We start from the raw sequence: 14,368 nt of genomic DNA on the forward strand, positions 1-14,368 counted from the left end.
TATAACACTGTGTGAGGTCTGAAACCTCTTTTGTCACAAAAGCCACTGCATAGCTAGATGGATTCTCTGAAAATTAATTTACAGCCTCCAGAAACAGTGCTGTTTGAAAAAAGGAGTATTTCTAGGAAGGCAGAAGTGCCATATTTAAACTTATTTTCTCTATGGCTTACTTGTTGGCATACAGATGTGATGTTAGTACTTCTCTTTTTATTCAGCCCCTGTTAAAGATGTAAGAGTTGTCATTTTGGTTTGTGTGTGATCCACAGCAGATTTAGTGTTTTCTGAAAGTTTCACTTCCAAAGATGCCAGTCTTTGCTGCTTTGCCTTTTTTTTTTTTTTAAGTGCTTGACAGCACTGTGAGCATGGAGCAAAATTGTAATTTAAAATGCCAGTTTTCTCCTCCTTTGAAAGGTATTTTAAGTAATGTGGAATGATCTAAACCTGCTGTGGAAAATTAATGATGTGTCATGCCACAACAAATTCCAAAATAGGAAGAGAGCTAATGCATAGTGGCCTGGACCATACTTTTTGATAGAAAATTCACCTTCTCATAGTTACTCTAAGTGATGAAGCTGAAGAATAAGGAACAAAAGCCCTCAAGAAAATAAAAATTTTAAAACTTATATAATAGTTTTTTTAAAACTGTCCAGTACCACTGTGTGATTGGCTCTTATTAGTGAATAGTAGCATCCAGCGCTGCTGTCAGCGCATTCTCTGCTTCTGTAGGAGTACTGGTTTTGTGATGCCTTACAGCCTGTCCTCAGGTAACTTGTATTTGAATGCAGTTTATCCTTCTCTGATAAAAGTCCAAAACTACAATGAGCATACAAATACTGCTTTTTAAATCAAAAACAAAATAGAGAAAATTACCTAAATGACAGTGTCTTCCTCCTCTCCCTGTAACTTACAAATTCTGTCTGGGCGTGTACTGGTAAGATGCATGCCATTCCTGGAACTGAGTTAGTTAACCTTTAATGTCAGGATAGAAAAGGTGGGTAATGTTTTTCTTGGGGCAGGGAGAATGTTCGTTTTGGGGGGTTTTCTTGTTTTTGGGTTTTTTGGTTTGGGTTTTTTTTTTTGAGAGCACCATGTCTTTCTTTAATTACTCTTGCATAAGCAGTGTGGGTTTAAAATTATTTTATTGGTAAGATCTTGACAAATTTAGAATAAAAGGTAGAAAATATATTTCTAGAGCAAATACAGAAAAGGTTAAGTTCTGGATGAGAACCAAGTTGTTTGTTGAAATGCTCTTAAATTTTTGTTCCTGATCTTGTCATTTTTGTCTGGACATGATTATTTTATTACCTTTGTCCTTGAATATGATGTGTGTAGAAACAATTTGTGACAAGGTGATGATGGCCAGATATTTCAACTTAGGAAGTTCCCAGTCTGGATCTTAGATCTCTTTAAAAATCTAATGTAACAAGTGTGAAGGTATGGATTGAGCAAACTAGTAGAGTATTTTGAAATTAATATTGGTTGAAATATAAGAGAGAATTTAAAAAAAATAAAAATAAACCTCTCTGTCTCTCCCAACAGTTAAACTCTACCTCACAGAATATCAACTTGGGACCATCTGGAAATCCTCAGTAGGTTTCCATTAAATTGAATTAAAATGTAATTCAATTTAATGTAAATTTTTTATTTTAATGAAGTTTTATTAAAATTAATTTTAAAACCTGAAAAACTAGACTGAGTGTAGTTGTTAATAGTATGAAAAGTTCTTTGGATATATGTCTTTATTTGTTGATTTGCTCTGCTTGGGAGGAAGCAAAACATTGAATCCTGTGTTACATGAACAACGACTTTTAAAACATTTTTTCCTTTTCACCTTCAGATTCTGTTAGTCTGCCATCCTTTTACTTAAGGATGCTATAGCAAAGATGACTTCTCTGTGTTAGGAGTGGTCGCACAACTCTTTAAGAATGTGAACAGTTTCTGAAAAAACAAGTTTGTTTTAATGCATGGCAAAGGAGCAGCTTGCCTTGTTGATACTACAAACCTAGTTACTGCAGTCATAACTTGCTTCTCTGTTTGGTGTCTTCTCTAGAATTTCTGTTCTCAGTTCTGTGTGAATCTGTGCTTTTCTCATCTAGGAGATGACTGCTATTTTGGTTTTGCTTTCCTCAGATTTGTTCTGGGCTAACAGGAGGAAATGCTTAATAGATTGCAGTAAGAAATGAAATTTAAGAGTACTTCCCCTCAGGGGCAATAAATGGAGAGGTGTATGGTGATGTAACTGTTGCTTTGGAATTTGAAAACACGGATAATTGTTTTGCTGACAAAAATATCTCTGCATTGCATTTAGGAAAAAGTGAGGGAATCCTGGGAAATAACTGAAAGGAGTGGTGATGTGGAAAGTGGAAAAACTGAGAGTCACTTCATACGTACACACACAGAAGAGGAAGGTGTTAGGGCCTCTCACTGTAATATAAAATGAGAGAGGAATGGATGGAGGGAAGGATGGGATAAGCAAAGGGAGAATAGATAACAAACTTGGTCCCTCCTTCCCTCATCTAAGCTTGAGAATCCATTTGGCCCTCTGGAAATGAGAAATAAGCTCCAGGAAAAGTCATGGGGAAATGGAGACTTAAAAATTAAAACTAGACTATGGAGAATAAAAGAACAGTCCTGTTCCTCCTTTACATCTTAAACTTACAAAATAAAATAAACTCAAAGGATGCAACTTGAACACTTTCCCTGGAGGAAAACAGAATTGCAAAATGAATAGGAGTCATTGTCTCCAAGGGAAGGTCTGCAGAAGTCTAGGTCTTGGGTAGAATGAAGAATAAAGGAGGGTGCTAACAGACCATTCTTCTCACATTACAACTGAAGTGCTACACTAGACTGCTGTACAGGTATAGAGCTTGTAATTTCTACCCAGATGACCTGTCTCCTTCCTAAATATCTTTCAGTGCTAAACCAACAGACTTTGATTTCCTGAAAGTTATTGGGAAAGGCAGCTTTGGCAAGGTGAGCTTTCTTGTTACTGTGTCTTATCCTGGTGCAAGGATGCTAGCTGGTGTCTTGTGCATAATGACTGTTGGCTAGACTTGGCCAGAGGTTTTGGAAGTGGTATCAGTCTAGGGTGGCGTATAAACTGTCGTACTGGATTCCAGTTGCTGCTTCTTTATAGCCCTGCCATTTTTTTCCTGCTGTGGCAGTTGGCTGCCTTGGTCATTTGTTGGGAGTAACAAAAGGGAGCGTTTCCCTTTCTCGTTAAGAGCAACAGGGATCCTCTGTTTCCCCCCAGAGAGGAAGGGAGGTACCCCTGTGCTTATGCAGCAGCTGGAGTACGAATCGTGCATTTCCCTTTGTTGGCATGGACTGTTTTCTCAAACCCCTAACGCTATGGAGCAGCATGAGCAACAGCCCATTGAAAAATGACTTAAATATTGATATTCTGCAAAGATGCAACAGAGAATGCCTCTTGAAATCTTTGGTTTGGGGTTATTTTTCAAGTTTTTGTTTTCCATTAAATTATCTTTAAAACTTACAAAACTAGCTGAAATTGATCTTGATAGAGATTCAGCAGGTCCTGGAAAATAAATGTTATAATTCAGTCTTTCATGATATCATAATGACAGATTTTACTGAACTGTAAGCTCACTCTATTGGTGATTATATTGCTGATTGACTATATTAAAAGCAAAGAAACTTTATTGTAGAAAAAATAGCACAAATACTTTACAGTTATGCTGAAATTATGAAAATATTACAGAACGTGAACTGCAACAATCACATTTCTTCATTTGTTTTGAATTTCACAGGTTCTTCTTGCAAAACGAAAACTGGATGGGAAATACTATGCTGTCAAAGTGCTGCAGAAAAAAATTGTTCTTAATAGGAAAGAGGTGAAGAGGAATATTCTTTCTCCACCCACCTCCCTTCCTTTTTCCCTTAATTACAAATTCATTCCTGTTTTACTTATTGATCTTTTACTTCCTTACAGCAAAAACATATTATGGCTGAACGTAATGTGCTTTTGAAAAATGTGAAACATCCATTTTTGGTTGGATTACATTACTCATTCCAAACAACGGAAAAGCTTTACTTTGTCCTGGATTTTGTTAATGGAGGAGAGGTATGTGTTGGTTGTGTTTGGATTTGAGTCTCTCTGTTTTGCTAATTCTAGGTGGGAGGAACAAAATTATCCTTTACAATGGGCTGTGATCAGTATTCTCCCAATTTTGAAAATCCTATTATTATCTGCTGTTACTACAGACTTCTATAGCTATACGGACCCTGTTCCTCTTCTTATTGACAGCTTTAATCCCACATTTATTCATGGTTGTCAGATACAAATACTGTATTTTACAGTTACATAAATGTACCTTTATTACAAATTAATCTTATGTTAACATTTTTCCACCACGTAAAACTGTCTTTTCCTCTTCCATCTGCATTAGCTGAGATGCTAGTATTTCGAAAGCAGAAGGAAGGAAACCGGTAACTGAATTTACTACATTGATATTATTGGGAACCTTGGGATTATTCTGTAGCTTTGTGTGGTCTAATTACCTCTTGCCAAATAGCCTTATCCTCAGGATTCTTTGCCTTGAAGCGATGCTATTCAGTCTGAGGAGCCATTAAGTAACTTGGTGGAAAACTTGTGAAGGAAATGGAGAAAGTTTGTGTATGTTTAAATACACTTCTGGAGCAGTTTGTCTTCAGCTAGGGACCTGTTGCTTTTCAAAGTCCCCAGTACTTCCAGGAGTGCTCAAGAAACTCATGTATAAACTGGTTGAATAGCCAATACACGTGAGAAGGGTATAAAATGTTGCTTCTGTTCTTTCAAAAGGTTCTGTGGAAAATCAAGGGTCTTGTAGACTAATAATGCCTGGACCTATCTAGGAAGTTAGTTGTGATTGAAGAAAACAGTGTAGTGAAAAACTATTGTATGAAAGGAACTATCCAACATACATGCTTTAAAGAAGAGCTGTATGTCTTGTCACTTGCTGTGTTTTCAATTTGGTAATTTATTGGTGTAAAATGTACACATTTCAGAAGGTCTTACAGGTGCTTAAAGCAGAACAGGAAAGAAGGATGAGACAGGATACTGCTGCAGATGATAAAATTCTGGTAGCTGAAAGAACACAGGAGAAGGGGTAGAATTTAAATAGTTTGTTTTGGCATATCTCAAGGCTACCTATTATGTCGCTGCACCTGGATATACATAGACAAATATAAAGTATGCTGAATAAACCAGGGTGAGATATGGACTGGGGTATACATTAGTTCATATTCATATGTCCTACTGTCAGTATTTATGATGCTCCTAGAGCTGGCATTCTGACCCCTGTAAGTGTTAGAGTTGGGACAAGATGGGCCTTTCTCTTGTCTAATGTACTGTCATGCTATTTAGACAGTATTCGCAAACTCCTGGTTTTCTCTACTCTGAATTCCTGGCCACAACTTTGTTTGGCATTCTTCCAGGCAAACTAAAATACAGTTCAAAAGAGCTTACAAATTTGAATGAAGTGCTTGGAAAGCTGTGGTTGAGTTTTATATTTTTTTTTTCCCAAACTTTGTAGGCAGAAAACAGAAAATTTCTGTTTTCTTAAAATTTTTGGAAGTTGAATGGGTAGTATAGTTTCATCTGTATGTTTATGATTTAATCTTTGGCTAGACTTCTGTATCTGCTCAAACTATTTGAAGCCAGACAGCTCTATAGTTGAGAGGCTATTTACTCTAGTTCCTTTTGACTAGTCTTGGCTTTAGGGGAATGTTTTTATGTGTTTGAGTTACCTATCCATTTCTGAGCTACAAAAGAGAGGAAAGAAAGTGAGTAAAGGAATGACAAAGTCATGCAGCAAAACCAATTATATTTCATTGTATGTTTTTTTTAAAACAAGTGGACAGCTAAATAAAATTACTTTTTACTGTTAAAATTACACATTATTAATCTGTTTTTTGGTGCATAATGTTCTTATTTACTATTTGCATATTTACAGCTGTTCTTTCACTTACAAAGAGAACGTTCCTTTCCTGAGCACAGAGCCAGATTTTATGCTGCTGAAATAGCCAGTGCACTGGGCTACTTACACTCCATAAATATAGTGTACAGGTAAGTTTCTGAAATGTATCCTTGTCCTGCAGAAGTTCAAAATAGGACAAATTACTGAATAAAAACTACCACATGAAATCATCTTATGGGAAACTCAAACATAACCATTTCACCAAAACATGAAGCTTTCAGCTGAAGAATAAAAGTCCTTGCCTTTGAAGCTCTTGTGTTAGTGACTGCTGTTTTGAATTAATATGATTTTTTTTTTTAATAGGGATTTAAAACCAGAAAACATTCTCCTAGATTCACTAGTAAGTATGCAACATTATTTTTGGTTTTCTGTTCTCTCACAAAATTGACACTTACGTGTATCCACATCTTGACCGTGTTCTGTTTTTAAAATGCCACTCTTCCTTAAACAGGGTCATGTTGTGTTGACAGACTTTGGACTTTGTAAAGAAGGGATTGCAAGTTCTGATACCACTGCAACTTTTTGTGGGACACCAGAAGTATGTTGACAACTTTTGTGGTTTTTTGATTAGTAATTAATGACTGTTGACTTTATTAATATACTTGTGTAAGTGGAAGATCAAATATTCCATTTTGTGCTGTTGGAGATTTGCATTCTTTAAACAAGCTCTTCCATGAAACCAAACCAAAGACAAGCTTCCTGCAGATCTGTTCTTTGTCGTTTTTACTAATACACAGTGTCTCCTACTTACTACCCACATCCCCATAACTCATCTCTTCCTTCCTCCTTTTTTCCAGCCCTTTTCAAACATTCTGTTCCTCCCATGTCTCTTAACCGCTGGCTAGACACAGGCCATTTAGCTTGTGTAACAGCTGCAACAGATTTGCCAATATGAATCTACTTACCATATTCTGCCACTGATTTTTAGTAAGTTTATGAGGACCTTATATCTGTGGGTCTTGAGGAAATTTTGCATATATGTGAAACTGAACTTGCTGACTGAACTTATTCAACAGTGTTGTTTCTTTTTACTAAGAAAACTAGACTGGAAAACTCAGAATCTGGAAGCCTTGAACACATATGAGGGATTCACTGAAATGACAAGATTAGTAGCTTTGATAATTTGATAAACATACGCTTTAACGTACAGAAAAGGCCTTTGAAGGCAGCGAAGGGTGAGAGTGAGGGGTAGTATTTAGCTGAAATATTTGAACTAAAAAAAAAAGTCAGGTGGCAATGTGTGACAACTTATCCTAGTTACGATCAGAGTAGGAATCCATAAAGCTGAGTGGTAAATGTGAGCTGAAACAATATTTGTTGAATTTTTTGGAAAGTTCAAAGGACAATATATAGAACACTGGTAACTCTGGATCTGTTTGAGAAAATCTGTGCATTTTTTTTTCCTGTGTTCAGAGGCTTAGTCTTCACACTTACCTTGGACTTGCATGAATTGCAAACATAAGAGGATACTAATGCTGTTGCTTCATATGAGTTTTTAAAAATATCACATCTAAACATAGTAGTTGTGTATTAGCCTTTCTAATCAAAGATTTAGATTCAAATCTTTCATGATCCTGCTAAAAGTGTAATGACCTTCTCTGTTTCTAAACACTGAGTTGAATGACTTGGTGAGTTCCAACACCTAAAAAGCTCAAAGAAGGTTGTGAAAGATTAGAAAAAGCTTAAGTACTTGAGTTCAAAATATTTCAGTTGCTTTCATGCTTTTACAGGGTCATCTGTAGATAAATGAGTTGCAGGGCACTCACACATACAGAAAGTTTGAGAAAGACTGATGTAATTAAACTGCGAGTTTCAGTCTGTGCCTTGGCTGACAACGCTGCTATCTATTTGTAAATTAAATTTCAGAATTTGGATACTAGAATGATAGAAGTGAGCATCCTCTTGTTTTGAGAGGTTAGAAACTGTGTGTGCTGTAGATGAGGACTGAGATGATGATGATCCAGCCATAGTAATTTTATATTACATATTCACAAAGAATAGTCTTGTATTATGAAGGTGCTGTCCTTGTGCTGTAGTGGTAGTAAGCTCTGAGATGCTGAGTAGATTTCTTGCAAGGCAGATGGAAACCAGTTAGCGTTGTCATTCGGTGTTCCGTGGTATCAGATGTTTATCACAAATCAGTCAAGTGATACCTATTTGACAAGAATCTCTAATTTAGGAACTCATGCCCTCATCGAGATCTACAGTGGAACTTTATATAGGTCATACAGTTTCTCAATAATGATAGATTTGAAGCAGAATTAAGATCTCCTTTCATTTTTATGTACTGGATGGGGAGCATACAGGCTGAAGATGGCAGAATAGGCATGGCTAGTAGCCAGCTTGCTGAGAGGTGTTGCTTCTGCAACAGTGCAGCAACATATCTGAAATGTAAAACAAGTTTCATAATAGGCGTGGCAGAGTAGTTTGGCAAAACAATAGTGTGTGGGAAGTATTGTTTCAGTTGGGAAAACAGCTGTCCTACTTGGTAAATGACCAGATGGTGACAAAGTGTTTGCCAGGTTTGTTGAAGGACAAGATAAATACTTAGCGGTCTTACAATTACTATGAAGCAACTTTTCCTGAAGGTGTTTACTGTGATGTGACTAAAACCTAGGTTTTATTCTTGCTAGCCTAATGCTCTAAAATACTTTATTTTTTTTATTTTAGTATCTTGCACCAGAAGTCATTAAAAAGCAGCCCTATGACAACACAGTAGACTGGTGGTGCCTTGGTGCAGTTCTTTACGAAATGCTTTATGGGCTGGTATGTACTTAATACGTGGGGGGCAGGGGTTGCTTCCCCCTCCTCCTCCCCCTTTATGTGAAGTAACCTTGGAGTGTTGTTAAAGATGCTAACTTTTGCAAAATATTGAAATACTCCGCTTAAATGGATGAACAGTTTGTCTTATACTTAACATAGCACCTGTTTTTTTCTCTTTTGGATTTTCCATTGCTTCTTGATGTATAAAATTTTGCTTTCCAGTGAACTGCTGGACATCAACTCCAATGAAGACAAGTAGTCATCACTTTGAGGGAATGTGAGAGTAAACTGAATCAACAGTGATAATACCCAATAAAAAACCCCAAGTTACAAGTGAAATTTTGCCAAATACTGGAATAAATAAAAGACTACTTTTTACTTGGGTCTCCCAGAATTTCTCCTAGCTTTCCCACTTCTTGATGCAGCATTAAAACAAAGTCTTACTATGCTGCTTCTAGTCATACGTAATCACTCCAGTAACAATCTGTTCTGTTAGTTTTCTTATCTCCTCCCCTAGGACTTTAAGTAAGGAGATAGATTTGTCTTTCTACTCATGTTCTTTTCAGGCAAGTTCAATGGGAGCTTTGAAGCTGGATGGCAGCTATGGCTACTTATGAGTGTGAGAACATGTTAAAAGAGGAGGTGGGTGGGGAAGCTATCAAGTGTAAAGATCTGGCAATGGTGATGACTGAATTAGAAGTTAGCAGTGCGTAAGAAGAGGTAGATTTCTTCTTCACTTCTAGCAGTTTGTATTTCTTATAGAATTATTACTGATCCATACGCATGAAACAAAATGTTGCACGTGGCTTCAAATTCATGTATAACTTTTATTTTTTAGCCTCCTTTTTACTGCCGCGATGTTGCTGAGATGTATGAGAATATTCTTCATAAACCCCTGGTTTTGCGCCCAGGAATCAGTCTTACAGCCTGGTCTATTCTGGAAGAACTTTTGGAGAAAGATCGGCAAAGCAGACTTGGAGCAAGGGAAGATTTTGTATGTAATGTCCTAATTTATCAAGCTGTACTTCACTTAAAGGGACATCACCAAATTTATGAGCACAGCACAGGTTTAATAGTTGGAGATACAGATTGCTCTGTTATGTCTGTCTCTGTTTTTCTCCTTTTTATTTCTTCATTAAAGACACCAGTGTGGTCAATTGCTGATAGTTGTTGGGGATAGGAGAGATGATTGTTGTGGGGTATAAATGTAAGGCTATTTTCTGGTCATGTCAGTTTAACTAACTACATGAAAAACAGTCTTTGGATAAAGAGGAACACTAGTACCATGCAAACAGCAGCTCTTTTTTTTTTTTTAGCCTTAAAATCATGGCAAATGTTTTCCCAGTGTAACAACAGAAACTTTGTTTGCCGGAAGGTGATGTGAGAAAGTATAGATGTCTTCAGAACTGTGTGATGAGGAATGATCTAGAAGGAATTCTTCCATCCATTAATTGTGAGATCTTCATAGTCTTCTGTTTGCAGCCTTAATGTTAGGTAGTCTTTTGACCTTGTAACGAGCATTTAGACTATATCATACTTTCTCACAGTGTGGAGCAAGATGAAAGGGTGGTCGCATTTAGCACAGCTGTTTGCTGCTTCATAACTAGTAAGCATATTGCAGAGTTGTTGAAGCAGCTGCTTCTCAGACAATGATCTGCTTTACAAAAACTAACAAAACTTTAAGGCAGGAGCAGGGATACTAACAGAAAACATTCTTGCTGTGTGGTAGGCTTCAAGGTGGTTGATTTTTAAGGCTTAAAAGCAGAAAATATGATCTTAAAAGGAAACCAGTTTGTAGAGGCAGGCTAACATTTTAATTGCTGTTTTTACCAACTATAGCTTTTATTACAAAGTAAACTGTGAATAAATAAACTGATGAAGGACTTGACTTCCTTATGTGCATGCAGTCTGAAGTAGTATTTACTATGATGCATAGGATGGATTTCTGAAATATCTAAAATCTTTATTCCTTACTGCAGCTTGAAATTCAAAAGCACCCGTTCTTTGAATCTCTCAGCTGGACTGATCTTCTTCAGAAGAAGATTCCACCACCATTTAATCCTAATGTGGTAGGTGCCTAGTGCTGTTTTAGTTCATACCTACCAAATTTCTGCCCTTGAGGGCTCATCTGTTTGCAAAGAATGTTTGTTTTGGAATGGTGAAGAATGGGAACCCCCCAGTGCTGACTGGCCTTTTGAGCAGTCACACTTTTGAGCAGCGATACTGTTTTTTTTTACTTAAAACTCAGTTTGACATATCACTGTTTCCTCTGCTCATTCCTGTCAAAGTACTGTCAGTTTTTGTGGGGTCTGAAGACCAAAGGAGAAAATAAGATACCCTCTTTGTTTGAAGGCTTTCCAAAAGACTGATTTCTGCTTTTTTGTAGTTATTAAGCCTTAGTTCCAGCTTTTTATTATCTTCCCATCAGGTTAAATTGTGTCAACCTGTGATTGCTTGTGCAAAAACTTGGCGGGGGGAGGGGATGGAGGGTAAGTCCTTCCTAAAGTCACATCAGAGCATCACCTTTTGTTGAGTCTGTTTGGTGAAGAAGCCTTAGCTGTCTTCTCTCCTCTCTGACTAAATATTACTGTGCTTTAGTTCTTAGGTGTGTTACTGGGAAGCTGATCTATCATGACAGCAGTACCGTTGCTAGAATTTAACACTTAAAGTATTATTGATGGAAAAGGGAGAAAGAGAATTTGGTGTGGTTTGGAATTTGGGGGTTTTTTGGTGGGTTTTGGGGTGGTTTTTTGTTTGGTTGGGTTGGGTTTGGGGGGGCGTGGGATTAGTTTTTGCATCTCCCTAACAGTCATGTAAGAAAGAGACATTTCTTCATATTTCTTAGGTTTATCAAATCATGAAGGTGTGTAGGTGTTGGCTTGAACTCCAGTCTAAAAGAAACAAGCAGGCTTTTAATAACTGTTTTTGGGGACGCTGTGGTGTGCTTCCTTAAATTTCCTGTACTTAAATAGGGAAGAATGACAAAGTAGATAGCCTTGAGTTAAATTTGAAATCTAAAGGACAAGCACAAGTTTAAAACACGGTATTAATATGACAACTGATAGATCTTTCTGTTTTCTAGGTTGGACCAGATGATATTGGGAATTTTGATGCAGTGTTTACAGAAGAAATGGTACCATACTCAGTTTGCGTTTCTTCCGATTACAACATTGTTAATGCCAGTGTCCTGGAGGCGGATGATGCATTTGTTGGATTTTCTTATGCACCACCTTCTGAAGATATGTTTTCCTAGGAAGTTAGAAGCCAACAGTGTTTTGGAAGTCTTGGGGTGAACTGAAATGTTAGGGTTATGGACACATTCCAGAATAGTGTAACTAGTGCCTCATTTTGTATGTAGGTTTGAAACCTATGAACAAACTTTCTCTGCTGTATAGGAGGAATTTGGGCATTTTGGATGGCTTTCTTTGGGGTTTGAACTGTTTGTTCCTGCTGCAGAAAATATTTTTAAAACCTTTAAAAAGCATTCTCTACATATTTTTAAGCAAAAACACTGACTGTTCTCAATCCCTTCAAGTTTACATTCATACCTATCAAAGATTTGGCTGGCACAAACAGCAGCAAATTTAGTAAATTTATAAATGCTTTTGTACCTATTTACAGTGACTTTGTGCTTGAATTGTAACTATGCAAATTGTCTTTTGTATATCCTGGTTTAAAAAAGGTAAATGTTTTCCCTGTTATATCAGTTTGAAATATATGTTAATTTACCTGTCAGCACTTAAATGAGGGGTTAATATAAGTTAAGACCAAGATTCTTAAAAGACTTCTACAGAATGAAAAGTTGGTCATGTAAAACTGGATTGTTGCTCTTGCGCTTGCTGAAGTATCCATTCACTCAACTGGAGTATCTGGGGTATGGGGGATTACTCAAAGCAAGGATGGAACAAATTAACTGGATTGATTAGATAACATTACTGATAATGTGTTCTACTTTTCTTTCCTCCTTGAGATAAATATGTCTATATTTCAACTACATTAAAAATATTTTTGGTTAAAACTCTGCTTTTCCAAAGATATAATATGCAATAATCACTGTTACTTTAAAAGGCTATCTTGCTTTGACCTTTTGGGGGTGGGTGGTGAGGGGATCATGCCAAATATTAGGGATTTTTCTCACGGATTTAGAGTTTGAAACACTAATATGTTCCAAATTGATTGTATTTCAACGTTCATAGCTACTTGTCTTTGTGTTTCAGTTTGCACCGTTTTTAAATCTTCACTTGATATTAGGGGGGGAAAATGTAAATTACGCTGATAATTTTAAAAATGTGAAAAGCTATTGTATTTCTCATAACATACACGTGTATGGACAAACTGATAATTCTGAACAATTTCTGTTTAAGGAAATTTTTTTAAACAATGCAAAAATTGACTGCAGTTATAGTGTATAAAGGCCTATCACGGTAGTAGTTTTATTATATATTACTTGTAAATAACAACTTATTTTTGTCTGTTACTTCAAAAATGTTCTGTGTTTTTTGTTCATAAATAACATTCAGTTAAATGCCTTGATTTGAGAGGTCTGATAAGACACTGATGAGTAGATGGAGTTAAATGTTAGATAAATTTCAATGTCTAAATCATCTCATTTTTGACAAAATAAGAACTAGCTAAGAGAAATGCTATCTATATTGCATCAAGATCAGTTAAAAATTGAGAATATTGGGGAAACAAGTGTATCAAATCATAATTCTTTTGAAATTAATGTTGTGTCAACAGTGAAACATAAGTGGAAACTAAAACAGGAGTCCTTGCTTATCTCAAGGAGTATCTCCTATAGCACTATCTCCTGCATGAGCGCTTAAGTGATGCTGAGCAGTTGCTATGTGAGCTGTTGGAAGGAGTGGCAGGGTAAAAGAAGTAAGAATTGACATTGGCATGGAAGGGAGGAAGAAACTGTACCGTTTGTGGGAGCGGACTGGTGGCTTGGCGCTCATTTTCGGTAGTGCTGCTCTTTGGAAATAGCTATGCAGCTGTTCAGGACAACCAACAACTACATGAATGCTGTTCTTGCAGTTATAATAATTTGGAAGCAACAGCCTCTTTTTTTTATTTTTTTTAAATATGTCTTTCTGATGGACTGGAAAGCAGAAATTGATTGTAAGAAAGGAAGTATCTGTTCTCATGCTGAATTTTTACTCTGTATACTCCTGAAATGATTGTGGGCTACTGTAACTACCTTCTCTTTATGGCAAGGAAGCACATACTGTAGCTGCTTTCTGCTTCTCCAGCAAGGAAGTATATTACTGTAGAGAGATGGGAAGGGATATTTCAGAAGTTGTTGCTGTGGGAGCTAGCACCCCTTTTAGTTTCTTTGTCTTGTATTTCCAAGATGTCTATACCTAGCTGCCTGACTGGGTGAGGGGTTTGGGGGTTTTTTGGTCATAAATTTGGGGGGTTTTCCCCTTTTTTAAAATTAAAATGTAATTTTTATTATAAAATTTTATTATAAAATATAATTAATATTTTATTATAAAATTTAAATTTTTAATTAAAAAAAAGATGGCAGTGGGTAGTTGTTGTTTCTGGGAAAGCAGCTTAATAATTGCTTATTAAGCTTTTTCCTTCAGCTGGCCCCGCCTTTTTGGTGAAGTGTGAGTGTGTAA

At 36.6% G+C, this 14,368-nt stretch overlaps 1 protein-coding gene across 7 annotated transcripts in view; it reads left to right on the plus strand.

Annotated features, from left to right (window-relative positions):
* The window catches only part of SGK3 (serum/glucocorticoid regulated kinase family member 3), a 61,949-nt gene extending 48,739 nt beyond the window's left edge, over positions 1-13,210 (plus strand). For 6 of the 7 annotated variants that reach the window (XM_075494771.1, XM_075494772.1, XM_075494773.1 and 3 more), the window contains exons 7-17: positions 1,540-1,589; positions 2,916-2,973; positions 3,771-3,854; positions 3,953-4,084; positions 5,955-6,067; positions 6,282-6,318; positions 6,430-6,516; positions 8,649-8,744; positions 9,580-9,735; positions 10,721-10,810; positions 11,824-13,208. In XM_075494771.1, coding sequence (XP_075350886.1) covers positions 1,540-1,589; positions 2,916-2,973; positions 3,771-3,854; positions 3,953-4,084; positions 5,955-6,067; positions 6,282-6,318; positions 6,430-6,516; positions 8,649-8,744; positions 9,580-9,735; positions 10,721-10,810; positions 11,824-11,994 — 1,074 coding nt within the window. In that variant the 3' untranslated portion in view covers positions 11,995-13,208. Of the gene's footprint in view, positions 1-1,539; positions 1,590-2,915; positions 2,974-3,770; positions 3,855-3,952; positions 4,085-5,954; positions 6,068-6,281; positions 6,319-6,429; positions 6,517-8,648; positions 8,745-9,579; positions 9,736-10,720; positions 10,811-11,823 lie in introns of all 7 variants that reach the window. The other variant, XM_075494778.1, reaches the window with a different exon arrangement.
* The last annotated feature ends 1,158 nt before the right edge of the window (positions 13,211-14,368 follow it).

The sequence above is a fragment of the Mycteria americana genome, chromosome 2 (assembly GCF_035582795.1).
Source record: "Mycteria americana isolate JAX WOST 10 ecotype Jacksonville Zoo and Gardens chromosome 2, USCA_MyAme_1.0, whole genome shotgun sequence".
Classification (NCBI taxonomy): Eukaryota; Metazoa; Chordata; class Aves; order Ciconiiformes; family Ciconiidae; genus Mycteria; species Mycteria americana.